This window comes from Mesoplodon bidens (assembly GCF_964165515.1).
Source record: "Mesoplodon bidens genome assembly, chromosome: 5".
NCBI classification, from domain to species: domain Eukaryota; kingdom Metazoa; phylum Chordata; class Mammalia; order Artiodactyla; family Ziphiidae; genus Mesoplodon; species Mesoplodon bidens.
The window spans coordinates 104,617,406-104,639,786 of NC_138161.1; the positions used below are offsets into that span (position 1 = coordinate 104,617,406).

Consider the following 22,381-nt stretch of genomic DNA (forward strand, 5'->3'; position numbering starts at 1 on the left):
CCATCAAGTAAACAGGAGGTTGGCAGCTGTGAACATGAGCTAGACTTGGGCCTGACTGTCCTGCCCTGATCTTCAATAAGGAATCATGACTGATGTTTCACTTCTGCCTTTCAAATCTGACACAAACATCTCTTGTGGCCAACACTAATTTAGAAGCAGACAGGAAAGGAAATTCTAGAAAATGTAGTTCTAGCTTAGCTAATTGACACAGTCTAAAGCTACAACAGAGCTTTTGTTTGTTTATTTATTTATTTACATGATGCTTTTATTTGTGTGGCTCTATGTAGCTTATAAAATACAGTCCCCTGGAGAAGCACTGTGAGGTAGGCAGGAAAGGGCTTATCACTCTTGTTTTAGTGGTAAACGTATTGAAGTTTCAGAGGGGTGAAGTGACCTAAGTCACGTGATATTAGTGTAAGAGCTGTAGCTAGACTCTGTACCTTCTGTCTCTAAGTCCGGTGCTCTTTCTAACATAATGTACAATTGAACGTATGGCCCCCTAGTAAAGGTTTTCAGTGATTGACTACGATTCATGTAAAGAACATCTTCTCCAACAGGTGTATAGAAAATAACTTTAAGTTCTCCAGAGTTTGGGAAAGGAAAACCTTCTAATCTTATCAGTGAGTCTGAAGTAGACCTGAGGACTCTTTAGGAGGTATCTGTAAGGGCTACATTCCCAAGCAGTCAGCATTAACTTTCCTTCAGACCAAGAGACAAAATATGAAGAGGTGTTTTCTTTTTTAGCATGTGAGTATAATGAACGTGCTTTAATGCATATGAGGATAATGAAAATACAATTGTTGGTTCGACTGAAACAATGATAAATATTATTTTGAATAAATAATGATCCAGTTTTACTACCTTGTAAACCACAAATCTGCTGATGTGGTGGTAGCTGAGGAAATGGGAGGAGACATATGTATGTATGTATGTATATGTGTGTGTGTGTGTGTGTGTATATATATATACATATATATAAATTTTCTCATCTTCAAAGTATGGATAAAATATCAATTTTATATGGGAGTTTAAATAAGCTAATTTTTAAAGAGTTCTTTGTACAGTGTAAGACACATCTATTAACATTTCATAAACAGCATCTCTTGCTATTCTAAATGCTTTCTCTTTTTTGTTGACTTGGCATTTCACATCTCTGTTATTGGTAATAGGAATGATATTAAGATGCCCATGACCTCACCATGACTCCTAAGGTGAGATATAAATGTAGACGTATAGGGTCTGTAGCAGGAAAGAGGTTCAAATGAAGGAAGCTAACTGATTTTCTCAAGGGATAATTAAATCAGGCCAGGGCTCTGAATGACTCAGATCTATGAAACATACATCATAATGTTTTGCTTCTTAGAGCTGAAATGAGATCTAAGGATGATATGGTCCAGTGTGCTTCTCAGTCCTTATCGTGCAAATGGCTCACCTGGAGAGCTTGTTAAAATACTGGTCTGATTCAATGGGTCTGGGATGAGGCCTTAGATTCTGCATTTATATAAACTCTCTGGCAATGCTCATGCTTTCTGTCCACAGACCACACTTTGAACACCAAGTTGCTAGTCAATTCTCTCATTTTTAGAGGCAACTAAGGTCCAGAGAGGGGCAGTGGCTCACTCAAGGTCCTAACAGTGAGCACTGACTTGCCCAAGAGGTTAGTAAGCAGCAAAGCTAGGGTTAGAACAAATGTTCCTCAATTCCCATTCATAGTTCTGTGATCCCACGCAGTGATTTAAAATAAATCAATTTATTACAGTGTAAGAATTTTAAGGATATATCTTGCAAATTCAGAAAAGCAGTAAGTGACTGAGTGGAGAAATTCCTTAGCCATGCATTTTATTTTATTACAGGGTTTTAAAATAATTTCACAGGAGGTGGTTTATTGAAAAAAATTGGAAAATGTGGGCAAGCAAGATAAAAGTCACCATAATTCCACAGTTCAAAGTTAACCAAAATATATGAATGTGCTTTTTAAAGTTTTGCTGGATATTTAAGTTGGTTCTTGTTCATATCTGGAAAGGAAAGTTATTCCTTGGCTTGCTGAGGCAAGATGGCACTCAGTTACTCAGCTGCCAGGAGTGGACCCCCAATGCTATAATAAGAAGGAGGATCAGTATACGAGTTTCAAGCTGGATATGCAAAGATGTGACTGATATGAAAGTATAGATCAATTTAGGACAAACAAGGCATTTTTAGCATCATAATATCGTGCATTAGATCACATCTCTGAATACCTGGTCATAAACCAAGCCAATCTGGTCCCTTAAACCTCTTGTGTTCTTTTATGGGTCACTCTGGTTTGTTGCCTTCTTCCCTCAGGCTTCCAGCCAATTATTTATTTACTGCAAATTTACCCTTCTGATACAGCTTAGCAACATTCTTTCTCAGAGCCAGGAGGGGCCTCATAAAATATCCAACCCCACCACTGAGACACATAAAGAAGATGTGACTTGTCCAAAGGCAACCAGCAACTTAGGGGTCATAGCAGGCCAGGAACCCAAGACTCCTGGAATTTTCTACCACCCATCCACTGCCTCTGGCCTTCGACAATGAATGAGGAGTCACAGTAATGAAGGTCTGAACCACTTGCTATCAGTCTGCTTGGATAACCTTTTCCTCATATTTTTGTTCATCTGCTATTATTGCTTAGACATATCTAAAAATGGCCTACTGTCTTCTCTCAACAAAAGTACCCCTCAAGGCTAATAACTTGAGGTATATTATGATAATCACTTTAGTTGTGGAGAGTGATATTGAAAAGCAACTTCTTATGAAAGGAACAATACTTGATCCGCATGGAGAAAGATATATTTAAACTCCCTGTAGGACTCTATATTTGCAGATACCTTATCAGAAAGTTGAAAGCGATTAGAGATGGGGAATTATCTCTAAATTTATACTTGAGAATGTAAATTACATACAAACTAATGGGACTAAAACTCTTTGATCTTTTAATATTTAATTAATGGTTCCCCATGGCCTTTTTATAGCCTGTGTTCTATTGTGAGCAACAAGATTTTAATAAGCAGGTTTGGGACTTCCCATTGTGTGGCAAGATGTTGTTGCCTTCATGACACTAATTTTACTTTCATACTCTCTCCTTTTCCCTCTTCTCTTACTACACGCTTCCGCATGTCTTGCTCTTGTACTGGGGACAACTAAATATATTAGTTGTATTGTTATGTCTGTGAGAGCTTCTTTGTGTTTTAGAAATTATATATCTCACTGGGCAAAATGTTTCTTGGATCCCCTCCTTACACTGAAATCCTTTGAAGATGGTAATAAAGTTGATGTTTCTATCTGAGGGCAGACACTTAACAATCATGAAATAAGAAGCATTTCCTTCATTTTCATGGAGACACAAATTTGCCTGGGCTTTACAAACCACATCCAATTCACAGCTGGTTTTCTTACCTTATGAATATACCACAAAGTAAACTCTTTGTATGATGACACCCTCAAGGGAGAGCTGATTGTGTCTAAGTCCCTAGGAGCATTCCTTTCTATCTTGTCCCCTCCTCTCACTGTCTAGCTAAGGGGTCCAGTACATGGGAAAATATTAGCAGCAGACATGTATATTGTTTGTGTGACTCCTGGCCCTGGGCTATTCTAGCTCGAGGAAACACAAGGAGACAAATACATATGTCTTTGAACTTTCCTCAGTACATTGGTTTTGATTGAAAATATTTAGTGCTAGACTATTAGAGAGAATATTGACCATTAAGCTATGTAGAGACTTATAAGTAAGGATCCCCCTAATGATTTTTTCTTAAAATTTAGAATTAGAAATGTATGTGTACTCTCTTGCCAGGCTTTCTCTGGTCGAGTGATGAGTACATATCATTCCATTATACTTTCTTATTAGTCTTAGACCGCAAGGAGTCTCAGAGCTAATTGTTCCATTGCAGTAACCATTTGATCCCCAAATCCCGGTACAATGATTTCCCTTCTATTTAAAGTTAACAAGAAGAATGATAATGAAGTCTTTTATTCTTCAGTGTAACCAAATGTTTTCACCATTTCCTAACAGCTCTGTTACAGTTAATGATATCTTATCCATCTAACAAATGCTTACACCGATGCATGGAATGACAAGGTGACTTAACATGGGTCTCACAGCCAGCAGAAAGGCTGAGATTTAAAACCTTGTCCCGGACACAAGTCAAAGTGTTCACACACTTTATTTCATTTTTGACACTAAAAGGCTGAAGTTAATTTATCATAGTAACCAATAATAACAAATGGAGGAGAGTAAAATACTCTATCAGGATACGATGCATAACTGTTCCATAGGGGCATAACTGATATTTCTACTGAAGGTAAGAATTCAGGCAGTGAGGACACGGATAGAACTCCAGAGACTTCCAAACTGTTCTATAAGGAACACACTTTATTTTTAATGTTTAACTTTTGAAAATGTGTACAGCCAAACAACACCCATCTACTGGCTCCATCCACCAAGTTCCTTCCCTACCCTTAGGGAACCGCTGTTAACATTTTCTATGTATCCTTCTAGAGTGACTTTAGGCCTGTACAAACACAAATACTTATTCTTACCCATTCTCCTCCTTTTCACACAAAAAGTTGACATATTTACCTTTTCTTCTGAACATTTTTTCCTTTCACTTAATAACGTATTTTGAAATCAAAGATTAGTACATTTTTCTTCATTTTTTACATATTTATCATATTTCATTGCATGGATATGTCCCACAATATATCTAACAAGTCTACTATTGATAGATATTTGCATGGTTTCCAAGTTTTTGCTATCCACAAACTAGGCTGCAAAGGACACTTTATACATATGTCATTTTGTATATATGCAAGAGTATCTATAGTATAACTTCACAGAAATGGAATGTGTGGATCGAAGATTAGATCATTTTGATAGCTTTTGCCAATTGCCTTCCATAGGGAAGACAAGTAAGGTTTTGAAAAATTCTACATTCTTTTATTCATCTTTACATGTTTTTGGCAAAGTGTCTGGCATAAAAGCATCCAACAAAATGCTTATTTTAGGATTATTTCATTATTCTCCAATCCCACTTATAATTTTTTTCTCCTGAAAATTATTAGTTTCACTACCAAGTTATATTAGCTTGAGGCAGAAATTATGTGAATACAAGAAAAGAGACAGGAAAAATAGCCATGATGAGTCATCAAAGAAAGCATCATTTTTTTAGAGAACTTTGACCAGTGGACCTAGTAGAGTCAGGCTGTATCATGGGGAGCCAAGGATGATGGGTGATGGGAGAATTTTTGCAGAATCAGGAAATTTCCCTGCAGGGTAGTCCAGTCCTACCAGCTGGATTACTGGAAACCAGTGATGTTGACACAATCTCCTGTGTCAGTGGGAGCTCAAGGAATATTTGACTAGTGTCCCAGAACTTACTGATTTTGTGACACATAGGTTTCAGCAAGCATGGGTTACCATACTAGCTTTCTGACAATCCTTTAACCAGCAGCAGAGGATGACAAAAGTGTTGGAAATCATTCAGTCCCCTGGCTGACTGTCCAATCCAACAGGAAACTTGTTAAAATTGAAAATTAGAATCTCTCAGTGTAAAAGGCTATGGTCATATTTTCTTAAAGGTTTCCAGGAGGTTTTGATCATCAGCTTGGCTCAGAAAGCTTTGGTTCAGTCTACTCAGTTGTCTTATAGATAAAGAAATGGAAGCCAAGGAAAGTTAAATAATTATCTGTAGGTCACAGAATTTATTCATGACATATCTGGAATATGAACACAGGTCACTCAATTCTCTGTAGGTGTCCTATCCATTTCCTGGATGACTTGTGCTGTGTGGAATGAGTGGAAGGGAGGGGGACAGATAAGTACTTAAAATTCTGTACCATTTACTACCACTTCATCTGAAGCAGCTCCATTCTTTTCCTGTATTTTACATGTGGACTCATATAAGATTTTTCTTAACTGATGGACTCTGTGGCCTACGTCTTTCAAAGCCTTTTCTCATAGTCTGAGAAAACAAGCAAACCAAAATCCTACAATCACCTCACCTCTGGGAGAAGATATTTGAATGGGTCCTAGCCAGGCTAGTATCCCCATTTCCTTTTGGGAGAGAAAGGTCTCAAGCTAGGAGGATTAGGAATGTTAATGTTTATGGAAGATTAGGTGTCTAGCATAAAGCCCTATTATATAGAGACTATATGAGAACGTGTAACATACTTGTCCCAGGGTTGGGCATGAGACCAGCACTGTGTTGTAGGCCTGGAAGTGAAATGTCTGGGTTTTCTGTCTTGTCTCTGTCACTTCTTGGCTGAGTGAACTTGACAAGTTATATACTTCCCTACACAGACCCCTGTTTTCACACTTATAAAATGGAATGACTTATAATAGATAAGCCCTTGGCTGTAGTGGTTCTCAACTTTGGCTATACATTGGAGTTATCTGGGATGCTTTTAAAAATCCTGATGTACTGTTAGGTGAATCCCGTCCACTGAGTATCTGATATAATTGGCCTGGTGCACAGCCCTGGCATTAGGATTTTCAAAAGCTCTGCCGGTGATTCTGATGGGTAACCAAGGCTGAGAGTAACTGCCTAGAGAACAATGATTCTTATAGTAGAGTCCCACACCAATAGCATCACCCAGGAACTTGTTAGAAATGCAAATTCTCAAGCCCACCCCAGAACTACTGAATCAGAAACTCTGGGGACAGTGCCCAGAAATCTGTTTTAAGACACATTTCAGGTGATTCTGATGTGTGCTGAAGTTTAAGAATCACTGAGCTAGAGGGTCTATGAATTTATTATTAAGACAGGGCTAATCCATTTTTAAGCTAGAGGCAGGCTCATATTCCTTTTTGGATAAAGGTAAAAAAAGAGAGGTAGGAGACAAAAAATTCATTTCCCAGAGCCAGATAAAATTATAGTCAGAATATTGGAAGAAGCTTTCCTCCTTTGTGTTTTATGGCCATGTACTCTTTGAAGAGAGAAACGTTAGATTTTAAAAATGTATATATTGCTAAATGCATTGAACTTCCTGATACACATTTGTTTATTAGAAAAATTGGTGCTCTGAAAATGGCTATCTTCATTTCTATGAGAAAATGTGAGTAAGATTATAAACGTCTCACAGGACTTGGATCACTTTTGTCCCACTCAAGGAGAGCAACTTAGTAAATACCAGAGTTTAAGACTAAGCTCTCCAGCAGGCAGTGCCTACAACAAACAGGCAACTCCAAGAATTATCTTTCCTGCTCAACTTTTTGGAGGAATTGCTGGGATATAGTAATTAATCATGAGCATGAAGAGGACTCAGTCTTCTCTAAACTAGGTATTCTCTTTTTCCTACTCAGCCAGGGGCTATTGAGACTGCCACGGAAGACTTGAAAGGCCACATTGCCAAGACTTCTGGAGAGAAAATTCAAGGCTTCTGGCTCTCGACAGAGTGAGTAGTTATGACTAAGTGAAGGGCAGTGGAAATCTAGCCTTTTCCTTGACAACACCACAATAGAATAGGAGATGGCCCAGTGGAAGAATTTCTCCTGGTTACAGTGAGATAATTGATTGACATATCGAGCTGGAGAGTAAAGTTTCATGGTGCCCCATGGCTGATGGTATGACAAGGTTTGACTTCTACCACTGTTTTCCAGGCTAGTTGCTTCACTCAACCATCACTGTGACTACCTTAGGTCAGGCCCTCATCAGGGCTCTCAGGGACCATTGTATTAGCCTCCTAACTGATCTCTCTGGGTCCAATCTCTGTTTTTTGTAAGCACTCTCCCTCCAACCACATCAGGCTACTAACCATCCCACTCTGGGTACAGTGGAAAGGAAGGTTGGGAAAGAGGATGAATGAGGTCAACATATACAGTGTGAATTTTATCATTAGATAAATTGGGTACAATAACATGAGCAACAAAACTAGGGAAATCATGCAGGATAAAGACAGGCCACCTTGGAGGGGTGGAGGGATAGACTGGGAGTTTGGGATTGACATGTACACACTGCTATATTTAAAATTGATAACCAACAAGGACCTACTGTATAGCACAGGGAACTCTGCTCAATATCCTGTAATAACCTAAATGGGAAAAGAATTTGAAAAAGAATAGATACTTGTACATGTATCACTGAATCCCTTTGCTCTACACCTGAAACTAACACAACATTGTTAATCAACTATACTCCAGGGCTTCCCTGGTGGCGCAGTGGTTGAGAGTCCGCCTGCCGATGCAGGGGACACGGGTTCGTGCCCCGGTCCGGGAAGATCCCACATGCCGTGGAGCAGCTGGGCCCGTGAGCCATGGCCGCTGAGCCTGCGTGTCCGGAGCCTGTGCTCCACAACGGGAGAGGCCACAACAGTGAGGGGCCCGCGTACCGCAAAAAAACAAAAACAAAAACAAAAAAAACTATACTCCAATATAAAATAAAAATTTTAAAAAACAAAACAAGCAAATAAAAAGCCCTTAAAAGAAAGGCTACCTGTCCAGAGTTAAGATAAAAACCAAATCTAACACTTAAGTGCTTGTCATTTTAATGACTGCTCCATTCACCCTCAAGGCTTATCTTAGCTACAGGGGTTTTCATTGCCAAAGACACAATGAAGATGGTTAACTTTCTGTCCTACCCTGAAACTCTAGTGTCTTTGTGACCTTTTTTTCACCCACCAGGTGAATATTAGGAATGCCATAGTCCTTATAATAATAAGTAAAATATGCACATCATAAGGGTAAAAGGCATCTCTTTTCTTCTGCAGAATCCATGATATTAAATGGAGAATGCAATTAGAACTCCATTTGAGATACTTAATTGGTTCAGTAAGTTTTCTTGGTAATACAATCACCAAAGGTTCCAGCCGAAAAGCTCAGTCATTTCTACACCTGAGTGAAGAATCATTTTATCTTTCCCTTCTGGGAGGGACATCTTCTTTGAATAAATTTTAGGAGGACAACACTGGAATGTTTAACCTTCCCGTTGAGCAGAACAAATCCCTCAATCAAAGGAATGCAGAACCAAATAACCTGTGACTCCATCTTTCTGACCATCATATCATATTTTTGTTTCAAATAGGTTCCAAAAATTGAATTAAAATGAATTTTTGAAAACCTAGCTGACAAGTTCTGAGCATTTGTGTCTTCATCTATGAATTGTAGATAATGATATATACCTGACAAGTTGTTATGAAGACTAAACAAGGTAACATTGTAAAATTCTTAGCAAAGTCCCTAGCACATAGTGGATTTTCAATGGACATCAGTGTCCTTCCTCTGTTCTCAAGTACTAACTATTGGTAAAAGGCAATAGTTTTTGACGTTGTTATTGGTAGCCTCTACCTTTATTTCTATCTTGTCCATCTCTATCTCTATCATCTCTGGGTTACCTTTAATGAAAAGTCTTTTACTTTATTCACTTTCACCAACTTACATTTTATTCTCTACTCTCCACCTCCCATCTGCAGAGTAAAATATGATTTGTGCAAATGAAAAGTCTGCCTTGATTAAGTGAGATGTCTACATAAATTCTGAAGGTCACATCAAAAGTAAACACTTACCTATTTTGTTTCTACAATGTATCTCACATTTTTTCTACAATATATCTCATTTCATTTCTACAATGTATCTCATTTATAAGAAAGAACACACAAACATGGTCTTTCAAATCCAGTGGTGGCTATTTTTGAATTCTCAAATAATAGAATCAGTAATTTCTTTAATGGTGCATATTATGTTTGGTTTTATTTGTACAGAAGTTTGACTTGTTTTTTTGTTTGTTTCAATGTTTCTGCTCAGTGATTGCAATGACCTGTAGATATCAGTTTTTGAAAGATAAATCTGATTGTGTGATCTGCATTGAGGTTTAGCAGTATAATTGTGTGCTTGATTTAACATCAACTAGGATGATTGCTAACACCAGCAGTTTTCAGGTAAACATGAACAGCTTTGCCCCAAAGATGCAAGTCTTGTACCTACCTCTGAACCTAATAGGAAGCTCAGAAAGTTGGTAAGAAGTCTCTGGCAACTAGTTTTCTATTTCTCTTTTGTCTTGTGGTATCCATTTATATTAAGGACAATAATGAGGCATGTATCCTGTGCATGTAGAATTTCAAGCAATCATATTTGCTTATTTGCTATCAGACTTTCTTCCTTTGCACATTGGAACCCATTTCTCCTTTTTAAATTGTAGTGATTTTGTGTTCTTTTTTGGTCATTCTTCTCTCTCAAAATTCTTTTACTTCTCCCACAACCCTCCATCAAAATCTACTTTCAAGAAAAGATCTGATTCCAGTCGTTTTACCAGAGTAAGACATTGCCAGTTTCCTTTCTTTTCCTGTTACTCTTTGTAGCTGGTTCAGACTGCCTTCATGTAATGGAAGGAGGTGCCAGTTGTAAAGAAAATGTTCAGGCATCTGGACTAAATGAATGGGCTCCCATTCACTGTGACTGTTCAAGCAGAAGATAGGAAGCTGTTTGTCAAAGGAGGGGCATGCATAGGTTTTGAATGACCTTTCAGACTTAAGTCCTCTGTTTATTTGTAGTGCAGCAAAAAACAGCAACAGCAAAACCAATCAAACAAAAAACAAAGCCTCCAAAATAACAACAGCAAGACTAAACAAAACAAATGTATAAACACACAGGCCCAGAAAGGTGAGAGCCTGGGCTGCTCTTGTCCCCTTTCCTCCTTTTTCTAATGGAATGAGACCCATCCATTCCTGAGAGTTACAGGGGCTGTAACATAGACCTATTTCCCCAGCCTCACCAACCACACAAGACTCTTTTCAAGCATAACACTTTTTTTGTATGTGACAGAAAAGACTGGGCTTCATGTACATCAACTTTCAGCTCCTTCTGGGGAGATGAGAAATCCCTGGCTACTCATCAGTGGTTTAAAGAATATCTGCTTTCAAACCAGTATTCCAGTTTCAGAATGATGAATAGTAAAAACCCTTTTAATGTAGTATATAGCACATGCAAAAGTATCTTCATGTCCATGAACTTGCTTTACCTTCCCTACATCCTTGTTAGTTGTATGATTCCCATTTTATAGATGAGAGGTGGAGACTAGGGAAAATGAAGTGGCCAGATGAAGATCCCATAAGTGATAGAGCAAGAAAGATGGACCACCACACTCCTGCATTAGTTGGGTTCTGATTCTTTCCCCAAGGATATACAGTGTAGGTGTGGGGTGACTAATAAGCCCAGCTCCATCTTTAGTCATGGTTGGTCAGACTCCTAGAAGTAGTTTGATATAGGAGGGCAAGGTGGGAGCTGTTGAGAGGAAACTTGAAAAGGGCTTATGGGCCTTGTGTATCATGTTTAAGAACTTCAATTCTATCCCTTAGGTGATCAGGAGGCTCTGATGGGTGAGGCTCTGTATTTATATTTTATGAAGATCACTGAAAGTCCACAGTCCCTTATCCAAAACCTTGGATCAGCTGAGAAATTTTCATATTTTGGAAATGTAAAACAATGCATATGTTGTTTAATTATGCCCCAAGTAGAGGTCTGGGACAACCTCCCCTAATCAAACATATTAATATCTTTTCAGGGAAACATGTGATATTAAAAATAGAATAAATGGTCATCTGGTTCAGATCTGGTTTTACCACAAAGTGAGTTTACACCACGGCTGCAATTTTCAGAGCTTTGTTGAATTTGAAATTGTGGATCAGGGTTTGTGGCCCGTACATGTTTGAAATGTGGAGGATCAATGAATGGGTGGGAGGCTAGGTGACATATTAGATACTTACGCAATATCCATGAGGGTCTGATCCAGTGGCATGCTGGAGCTGGTTCACACGTGCTCATAAGAGGTGAATGGTAGGATTTAAGGAATTTTGAGAGTCAGTTGTTAATTCTTAAATTTAAATTACATAGTTTTACAAATTATTATTATACGTAAAATTAAATTAAATTAGTTTCACCCCCAAATAAATTTCTTTTTGTATTTTATTTTATTTCTTATTATTATTTTTAATATCTTTATTGGAGTATAAGTGCTTTACAATGGTGTGTTAGTTTCTGCTGTATAACAAAGTGAATCAGCAATATGTATACATATATCCCCATATCCCCTCCTTCTTGTGTCTCCCTCCCACCCTCCCTATCCAACCCCTTTAGGTGGACACAAAGCACTGAGCTGGTCTCCCTGTGCCATGCAGCTGCTCCCCACTGGCTATCTATTTTACATTCGGTAGTGTATATATGTCTATGCCACTCTCTCACTTCGTCCCAGTTTACCCTTCCCCCTCCCTGTGTCCTCAAGTCCATTCTCTAAATCTGTATCTTTATTCCTGTCCCACCCCTAGGTTCTTCAGAATCTTTCTTTTTCCTTTTAGATTCCATATATATGTGTTAGCATATGGTATTTATTTTTCTCTTTATGACTTACTTCACTCTGTATGACAGATTCTAGGTCCATCCACCTCACTACAAAATAACTCAATTTCATTTCTTTTTATGGCTGAGTAATATCCCATTGTATATATGTGCAACATCTTCTTTATCCATTCATCTGTCAATGGACACTTAGGTTGCTTCCACGTCCTGGATATTGTAAATAGAGCTGCAATGAACATTGTGGTACATGACTCTTTTTGAATTATGGTTTTCTCAGGGTATATGCCCAGTAGTGGGATTGCTGGGTCATATGGTAGTTCTATTTTTAGTTTTTTAAGGAACCTCCATACTGTTCTCCATAGTGGCTGTATCAATTTACATTCCCACCAACAGTGCAAGAGGGTTCCCTTTTCTCCACACCTCTCCAGCATTTATTGTTTGTAGATTTTTTGATGATGGTCATTCTGACTGGTGTGAAGTGATACCTTACTGTAGTTTTGATTTGCATTTCTCTAATGATTAGTGATGTTGAGCATCCTTTCATGTGTTTGTTGGCAATATGTATATCTTCCTTGGAGAAACATCTATTTAGGTCTTCTACCCATTTTTGAATTGTTTTTTTGTGTTTTTGATATTGAGCTGCACGAGCTGTTTGTAAATTTTGGAGATAAATCCTTTGTCAGTTGCTTCATTTGCAGATTTTCTCCCATTCTGAGGGTTGTCTTTTTGCCTTGTTTGTGGTTTCCTTTGCTGTGCAAAAGCTTTTAAGGTCCCATTTATTTTTGTTTTCATTTTCATTTCTCTAGGAGGTGGGTCCAAAAGGATCTTGCTGTGATTTATGTCATTTAGCGTTCTGCCTATGTTTTCCTCTAAGAGTTTTATAGTGTCTGACCTTACATTTAGGTCTTTAATCCATTTTGAGTTTATTTTTGTGTATGGTGTTAGGGAGTGTTCTAATTTCATTCTTTTAGAGGTAGCTGTCCAGTTTTCCCAGCACCACTCATTGAAGAGGCTGTCTTTTCTCCATTGTATAGTTTTGCCTCCTTTATCAAAGACAATGTGACTGTATGTGCATGGGTTTATCTCTGGGCTTTCTATCCTGTTCCATTGATCTATATTTCTGTTTTTATGCCAGTACCATACTTTCTTGATTACTGTAACTTTGTAGTATAGTCTGACGTCTGGGAGCCTGATTCCTCCAGCTCCGTTTTTCTTCCTCAAGATTGCTTTGGCTATTTGGGGTCTTTTTTGTTTCCATAAATATTGTGAAAGTTTTTCTTCTAGTTCTGTGAAAAATGCCATTGGTAGTTTGATAGGGATTGCATTGAATCTATAGATTGCTTTGGGTAGTATAGTCATTTTCACAATGTTGATTTTTCCAATCCACAAGCATGGTATATCTCTCCATCTGTTTGTACCATATTTAATTTCTTTCATCAATGTCTTATAGTTTTCTGCATACAGGTCTTTTGTCTCCTTAGGTAGGTTTATTCCTAGGTATTTTATTCTTTTTGTTGCAGTGGTAAATGGAAGTGTTTCCTTACTTTCTCTATCAGATTTTTCATCATTAGTGTATAGGAATGCAAGAGATTTCTGTGCATTAATTTTGTATCCTGCTACTTTACCAAATTCATTGATCAGCTCTACTAGTTTTCTGGTAGCATCTTTAGGATTCTCTATGTATAGTATCATGTCATCTGCAAACAGTGACAGTTCTACTTCCTCTTTTCCAATTTGGATTCCTTTTATTTCTTTTTCTTCTCTGATTGCTGTGGCTACAACTTCCAAAACTATGTTGAATAATAGTAGTGAGAGTGGGCAACCTTGTCTTGTTCCTGACCTTAGTGGAAATGCTTTCAGTTTTTCACCATTGAGAATGATGTTGGCTGTGGGTTTGTCACATATAGCCTTTATTATGTTGAGGTAAGTTCCCTCTATGCCTACTTTCTGGAGGGTTTTTTATTATAAATGGGTGTTGAATTTTTTTGAAAGCTTTTTCTTCATCTATTGAGATGATCATATGGTTTTTCTTCTTCATTTCGTTAATATGGTTTATCACATTGATTGATTTGCGTATATTGAAGAATCCTTGCATCCCTGGGATAAACCCCACTTGATCATGGTGTATGATCCTTTTAATGTGGTGTTGGATTCTGTTTGCTAGTATTTTGTTGAGGATTTCTGCATGTATGTTCATCAGTGATACTGGCCTATAGTTTTGTCTTTTTGTGACATCTTTGTCTGGTTTTGGTATTAGGGTGATGGTAGCCTCATAGAATAAGTATGGGAGTGTTCCTCCTTCTGCTATATTTTGGAAGAGTTTGAGAAGGATAGGTGTTAGCTCTTCTCTAAATATTTGATAGAATTTGCCTGTAAAGCCATCTGGTCCTTGGCTTTTGTTTGTTGGAAGATTTTTAATCACAGTTTCAATTTCAGTGTTTGAGACTGGTCTGTTTATATTTTCTATTTCTTCCTGGTTCAGTCTCAGAAAGTTGTGCTTTTCTAAGAGTTTGTCCATTTCTTCCAGGTTGTCCATTTTATTGGCATATAGTTGCTTGTAGTAATCTCTCATGATACTTTGTGTTTCTGCAGTGTCAGTTGTTACGTCTTCTTTTTCATTTCTAATTTTATTGATTTGAGTCTTCTCCCTTTTTTTCTTGATGAGTCTGGCTTATGGTTTCTTAATTTTGTTTATCTTCTCAAAGAACTAGCTTTTAGATTTATTGATCTTTTCTATTGTTTCCTTCATTTCTTTTTCATTTATTTCTGATCTGATCTTTATGAATTCTTTCCTTCTGCTAACTTTGAGTTTTTTTTTGTTCTTCCTTCTCTAATCACTTTATGTGTAAGTTTAGGTTGTTTATTTAAGATGTTTGTTGTTTCTTGAGGTAGGATGGTATTGCTATAAACTTCTCTTTTAGAACTGCTTTTGCTGCATCCCATAGGTTTTGGGTCATCGTGTTTTCATTGTCATTTGTTTCTAGGTATTTTTTTATTTCCTCTTTGATTTCTTCAGTGAGCTCTTGGTTATTAAGTAGTGTATTGTTTAGCCTCCATGTGTTTGTATTTGTTATAGATTTTTTCCTGTAATTGATATCTAGTCTCATAGTGTTATGGCCAGAAAAGATACTTGATATGATTTCAATTTTCTTAAATTTACCAAGGCTTGATGTGTGACTCAAGATATGATCTATCCTGGAGAATGTTCCATGAGCACTTGAGAAGAAAATGTATTCTGTTGTTTTTGGATGGAATGTCCTATAAATATCAATTACGTCCATCTTGTTTAATGTATCATTTAAAGCTTGTATTTCCTTATTTATCTTCATTTTGGATGATCTGTCCATTGGTGAAAGTGGGGTGTTAAAGTCCCCCACTATGAGTGTGTTACTGTCGATTCCCCCTTTTATGGCTGTTAGCATTTGCCTTATATATTGAGGTGCTCCTATGTTGGGTGCATAAATATTTACAATTGTTATATCTTCTTCTTGGATCGATCCCTTGATCATTATGTAGTGTCCTTCTTTGTCTCTTGTAATAGTCTTCATTTTAAAGTCTATTTTGTCTGATATGAGAATTGCTACTCCAGCTTTCTTTTGATTCCCATTTGAATGGAATATTTTTTTCCATCCCCTCACTTTCAGTCTGTATGTGTCTCTAGGTCTGAAGTGGGTCTCTTGTAGACAGCATATATACGTGTCTTGTTTTTGTATCCATTCAGCCAGTCTATGTCTTTTGGTTGGAGCAGTTAATCCATTTTCATTTAAGGTAGTTATCAATATGTATGTTCCTATTTCTATTTTCTTAATTGTTTTGGGTTTGTTATTATAGGTCTTTTCCTTATCTTGTGTTTCCTGCTTAGAGAAGTTCCTTTAACATTTGTTTTAAACTTGTTTTGGTGGTGGTCAATTCTGTTAGCTTTTTCTTCTCTGTAAAGGTTTTAATTTCTCTGTCAAATCTGAATGAGATCCTTGCTGCGTAGAGTAATCTTGGTTGTAGGTTTTTCCCTTTCATCACTTTAAATATGTCCTGCCACTCTCTTCTGGCTTGCAGAGTTCCTGCTGAAAGATAAGCTGTTAACCTTATGGGGATTCCCTTGTATGTTATTTGTTGTTTTTCTCTTTCTGCTTTGAATATTTTTTCTTTGTATTTAATTTTTGATAGTTTGATTAATATGTGTCTTGGCGTGTTTCTCCTTGGATTTATCCTGGATTGGAGTCTCCACACTTCTTCGACTTGATTGACTGTTTCCTCTCCCATATTAGGGAAGTTTTCGACTGTAATCTCTTCAAGTATATTCTCAGTCCCCCTTTTTTCTTCTTCTTCTGGGACCCCTATAATTTGAATGTTAGTGCGTTTAATATTGTCCCAGAGGTCTCTGAGACTGTCCTCATTTTTTTTCATTCTCTTTTCTTTATTCTGCTCTGTGGTAGTTATTTTCATTATTTTGTCTTCCAGGTCGTTATCTGTTCTTCTGCCTCGGTTATTCTGCTAATGATTCCTTCTAAAGAATTTTTAATTTCATTTATTGTGTTGTTCATCATTGTTTGTTTGCTCTTCAGTTCTTCTAGGTCCTTGTTAAGCATTTCTTGAATTTTCTCCATTCTATTTACAAGATTTTGGATCATCTTTACTATCATTATTCTGAATTCTTTTTCAGGTAGACTGCCTATTGCCTCTTCATTTGTTTGGTCTGATGGGTTTTTACCTTTCACCCCAAATAAATTTAAAACAAATGTAATATACTCAAAATGCCTCATCTTCTGATGATTTTACTTCACTTTGCTGTTATGTGTGCTCTGTGGGTTATTTTTGCCTATTCTATTTGTGTGGTGGAAATAATACACGACAGTGTGTTCCTGCCCCTGTCTACCAACTGGATGTTCAGTGATATCAGGTTGGTAGCTTGGAATTGGCCCCGGTGGCAGCAATTATCCCATGGAAATAAGCAAACTAGATCTCAGAGTTTGATTTATTGTTTTGTTTACTGTCTAAACTTAAGAAAGTAATAGGGGGTATGTTAACAATGCAGGTTAAGTTTAAAAGTGAGTTGTGTCTGTGGCTATAATATTGTCATAGTACAAAAAAGTTGAGGAAATATTCTTCTAGAATTCAAAAACTATTATCCAATTCAGCAAAAAGTCACCTTTTTCCTTGGTGAATGGATGAAGTCTGGACAGGTGGTTGAGGAAAGATGAATGCCAAGCAGAAGTTGCAAGGTTGCAGAGGGTCTGTGTTCTGGCTGGGGCAGAGGCCATTGGCTGTTCTCACATCAACCTGCTGACTCCCAGCCTAAGCTGGAAATTCGAAAAGTCCTCTTTTTCCTCTGTATCCCTCTAGTGCTCTCTACTGCAAAATCATAACATGAGGGCACACTTGAAAGCAGAAGTGCTTAAGAGAATCTGATGTTTATCATAGAGCATATACTGAAGTGTACATTAGGAACTGAGAAGCAATAAGCAGATAACTGACATAGCTGGGCTTTGTGGATCTTTGTGTTTAATCACCTAAGAGGAAAGAGTTCAGGTTAATGCTTGGGCTTTGGCCTGGCAAACTGATGGGCTGTCTGTGCCATAAGAAGGACATGGTAACTCTACCTTAGTGAGAAACCACCATATGCCAAACATTGGCGGAGAAACTGTGCACACAGTGTCACTTAATCCTCCCAACAGTCTTGTCATTCACTTTTTACAGAACTTTTTGTATAAAGTTGTGGGGAAAAAATGTGTCTGAGGTGTCCATTGTGCCTCCTCATAGTCGTATTGAATAGATGGTTCTACATATGTGTACAGATGCCATCTCCATTTGTTTTCAAAAGGGACAGTAATCCTGACATATTTATATAGGCCCTCCTTCTATAGGTGCTAAGGGCATGAAATAACATTAAGTCAGTCAAAGCATTTTCCAAGGGGTATCACCCAAACTAGTGCAGATTAACTTCTTTGAGATGTTCTAAATTTAGACAGATATATCATTCAGCAGATTAGAAAAATGAATTTGAAGGCACTTGGGTAGCGAATACAAGGAGGATGGACAGACCAAAAGGAGAACTAGAGAGATGCTATCAGCTCCAGCAAGATCCCAGTTAGCTGAAACCATTAAGAATATCCTAAGATATTCTTAAAGTGTACCATATACACTAATACGTAGAAAATAGATAACTAATAAGAACCTGCTATATAAAAAATAAATAAGTAAAATAAAATTTAAAAATTCAAAAGAAAGAAAAAAAGAATACCATAAGGAGACCTCAAGTGAGACTCAGGCTTCCAGCCCAGCCCAGCCCATTTAGGAATTTTATAACTTTACAGCTGTAAAGACAGGATGATGTTTATCTCCTCCTCGTACTGTCTTTCTTGGCCCTCTGGGAAAGGACTTTTACAATAAATAGTGCATACGCTTTTAGAAGTGATCCATTAAGCCAGTACCAAGGAGAACATCTTGACACTCTATGGAGTCTCAGAAAAGTGCAATACGATGGCAATGACGTGGCTCTTCAGTCAAATGTACTCAAGATGTCTTTGCCTGTGGTGGTTAAAGAGGTGGTAGGAGATGAGATCTTCCCTCCACACACATTAGTGTGAAGTGGTGGTGAGGGCTGTTGTTCTCATCCCCCTTATTCCTGAACGAGAGGACTTGCCTCTAGTGGCTGGGATCAAGTAACTCTTGCTCTTCATCTTCATGGCAAATACTTTCAGCATGTTTCATTGCCTACCTCTCCTGAAACCCACCTAGGTTTTTATCCTCAGACTTTGGTGAAATCCGACTAATTATCTGTGTCGGACATAAAGACAGTAGAATGAAAGTGAAGTCAAGGATGCAGCCTGGTGTCATGGAAAGAGTCCTGAATTTGGAATCAGAAGACTTGGGTTTGATTCCTGGCTCTGCTACTTATTATCAATGTAGCTAGGTGAACTTGAGTCGGCTTTCCATTTTGTTTTTTTAAATTAGTGAATTTGTTTTAATACAGTCTTTAATCCGTTAGAAATCCACTGCTCTTGAAAGAAGCACAGCTACTGTTAATTTTTGGTATATATCATTCCAGCTTTTCTCCATGCAATCTTCTGTCAAAGATTGTTAGAATATTAATAGATGACATTTATTGAGCACTTAAACTGTACCTTGCAATAAGTGCTTTCCACGCATTTACCATTATATTTGTATAATTTATATAATTTTGATGATCTCTAAATGGCATTTTTCTTAGGGTTTTTTCCGCATATTTTTCTTGGTTATCTTGTAGTTTTTGTAAAGTATTAGACAATTACTTTTAAACTGTCAGTGGCTACACAAATGTAATGGTTTATATTATCTTTTTAAAATTGAAGCACCAAGTAAGGAAGAGTTACCAGTGGGCCAGAGTAACATTCCACAATTGGAAAGAGAAATGAAAATATATAAGACATTCTCCACTTATTTTTTGATAAAAAGTAGTAAGTAATATTCCTGTAGCACTTTATAGTTAAAAAATTACTCTTCTTCATTTAATTCAATCTTCATAGCAATTGTCTGAGGCAGGAAACATGACCTCCAATTTACAGATGAGGAAATCAAAGCTCAGAAGAGTAACACATAAAAAATAGATAAACAAAAAAAGACCTACTGTATAGCACAGGGAACTATACTCAATATCTTGTAATAACCTATAATGGAAGAGAATGTAAAAAAAGAATATATATGTATATATATATATATATATATATATGTATATATATATATATATATACACACACACACATATGTATTGTATAACTAAATCACTTTACTGTACACCTGAAATTAACACATTATAAATCAACTATATTTCAATAAAAATTTTTGAGAAAGAAGAGTAACACAGCTCTAAAGTAGCAGAGACAGGGCTCCAATGCATTATGCTGCCCTGACTTTTGCTAAAATGGCCTTTTGCTACTGTGCCCAGATTCCATGTGTGCCCCTTATCAGATTGTAACCCAATGGTTAAACTCAGAATTCTGTTTCTTGGGCTTGGTGGGGTAACTGGAATTGTGCAGGGCATCTCTGCTTAATTTAGAATGATTTCCCAGAAGAAAGAACTATCCTAGATGTTTAAATAAAAAGAAAGTCATCCAGGAAGCGAAGCAATGCTGAGGCACAGGACACCAAATGATTTCCCAGGCACAGGGCACAGGTGGAGTTCAGTGATCCCCAAAGCAATGCCTGTGTTTGCTTTCACACCTGCACTTACATTTGATCCTCAAACAGACCCAGGGAAGAAGGCAAGAAGGAACTATTGGCTTTATTTTCTGGTTGAAGAAACCCAGAGATTAAACGACCTATCTAAGAGCAACCACTTATTAAGGGTCACAGGACAGCTTGACTTCTCGGGACCTCTCTCTCAGCCCAGTTGTCTTCTCACTGTACTGCTCTTGCTGCCTTTTGTGATTTTTTTTCATCTCCTGATGCAGCCATCACCACGGTTTAAATTGGTTAAATGATCTTTGTGCCTGTGTCTGCTTTCTTCATTGATTGTCTATTGCTTTCAGGGAGGAGGACAGTGATTCGTTGGGCAGGTTCAGAGACATTTTCCTCTTTTCCTCTCCAGATCTTTCTCGCCTTCTGTTGTCCATTTGACTTTATTTAGTCTTTTCCCAGAATCAAGTAAAAAGTCAGATACTTGTAGGGAATGGTGGCTGCCGTTGATGGGCTAAGGTCAATCATACTTTATCTTGTCACAGTATAATTAGGAATGCTGAACTACTTTTGGAATGAAAAACACTGCTACTAATAATTTAAAAAATAAAAGCACAAATAAAACAAAAACCCCAAGTAAACTGAGGAATCAGGAATTGCTAAAAATTTTAGTCATGAATAATAAATATAATATGCAAATTAACAACCTGAAATGTATCTCCTACCCAACCCCACTCATTTTTGCATACTTTCATGTATTCTATAGACTTTGCTACTCAAAGTATGGTCTTGGAATCAGCAGCAGCAGCATCACCTAGGAGCTTGTTAGCAATGCCGACCCTCAGGACCCACCCCAGTCATACTAAACCTGAGTCTGCATTTTCATAGGATCTCCAGTTGATTCCTATCATTAAAGTTTGAGAAGCACCAATCTAGATCACTCTCATGCTCATGCTCTGAGGATATCAGTGGATTCTCACTGCCTATATACCCTTCTGTTGCATCTTTAAGACCCTACATGTCATAGACCGAATTTACCTTTCCAACCTTATTTACCATTATGCCCTTTAACAAATTCTACCAGTCAAATTGAATTGCCTGCTGTTTCCCTAAAGTTCCTGACACAATACCTTGTCTTCATGATTGTACTCATCCAATTTGCTCTATTTGGTATGTTTTCTCTCCTTCCTGTTCATCCAGACCTTTCCTGTCCTTCAGGGACACTATGCCTATAAAGCCTTTCCATATTAATTCAACCAGAATCATCTTCTTTCCCTTCTCTGTGCTCACCTTATAAAACATAATATAGTTCATTGTGCACATTGTGAGGAAAGCATTCCTTAAGTCAGGGCCTGATTTGGAGTCACCTTTGTCCAAGCCCATCTCGGCCCATCTCCCAGTACTTAGTACAGTGTCTGGCATTTGGTAGGGGCTCAGAACTGATCATGGACTTGACTTGCATCTAATTCTGATAGAGTCATCTATTGCTTGAAGCCCTTCATTGACACTAGCAGGGTCCATCCATCGAGTCCTGCCTCTATTACCCTGGGCCTTCAAGCAGCTCAAAGCCCAACGAGACTTCCTCCATCTTTGGGTGAAAGCACTCAGGCTGAAAATGCCTCAAATCTATCAAGATGTTAATGACCTGTGGCAGGACTCTGGCAGCAACAAAAGCACCTCTGTTGCCAGAATCCATTTATACTGGGCGGGTGTTTTCGACAACCACTTAATTAAACACACTGCTTTTCTCTATAAATTCCTCCATGGCAACAGCCTCCTCCAGATAGCTAATGGTCCCTGAGTAACCTGAATTACAGGACAGTGAGGGCATTTAGATACTGCAGTCACAAATGTACTTGGAAGTGTTTGTTTTCCCAAGACTGCTATGAGTTAAGGAGGTGTCAGGAAGAGCCAAGAGGTGAAAAA

The 22,381-nt window shown here is 37.7% G+C and overlaps 1 protein-coding gene across 1 annotated transcript in view; it reads left to right on the forward strand.

Annotated features, from left to right (window-relative positions):
• TPRG1 (tumor protein p63 regulated 1) overlaps nucleotides 1–22,381 on the forward strand; it is a gene marked incomplete at its 3' end in the record, with an annotated part of 116,739 nt that overhangs the window by 1,926 nt on the left and 92,432 nt on the right. The window contains exon 2 of the mRNA XM_081235267.1: nucleotides 7,322–7,413. Coding sequence (XP_081091393.1) covers nucleotides 7,322–7,413 — 92 coding nt within the window. The remainder of the gene's footprint in view (nucleotides 1–7,321; nucleotides 7,414–22,381) is intronic.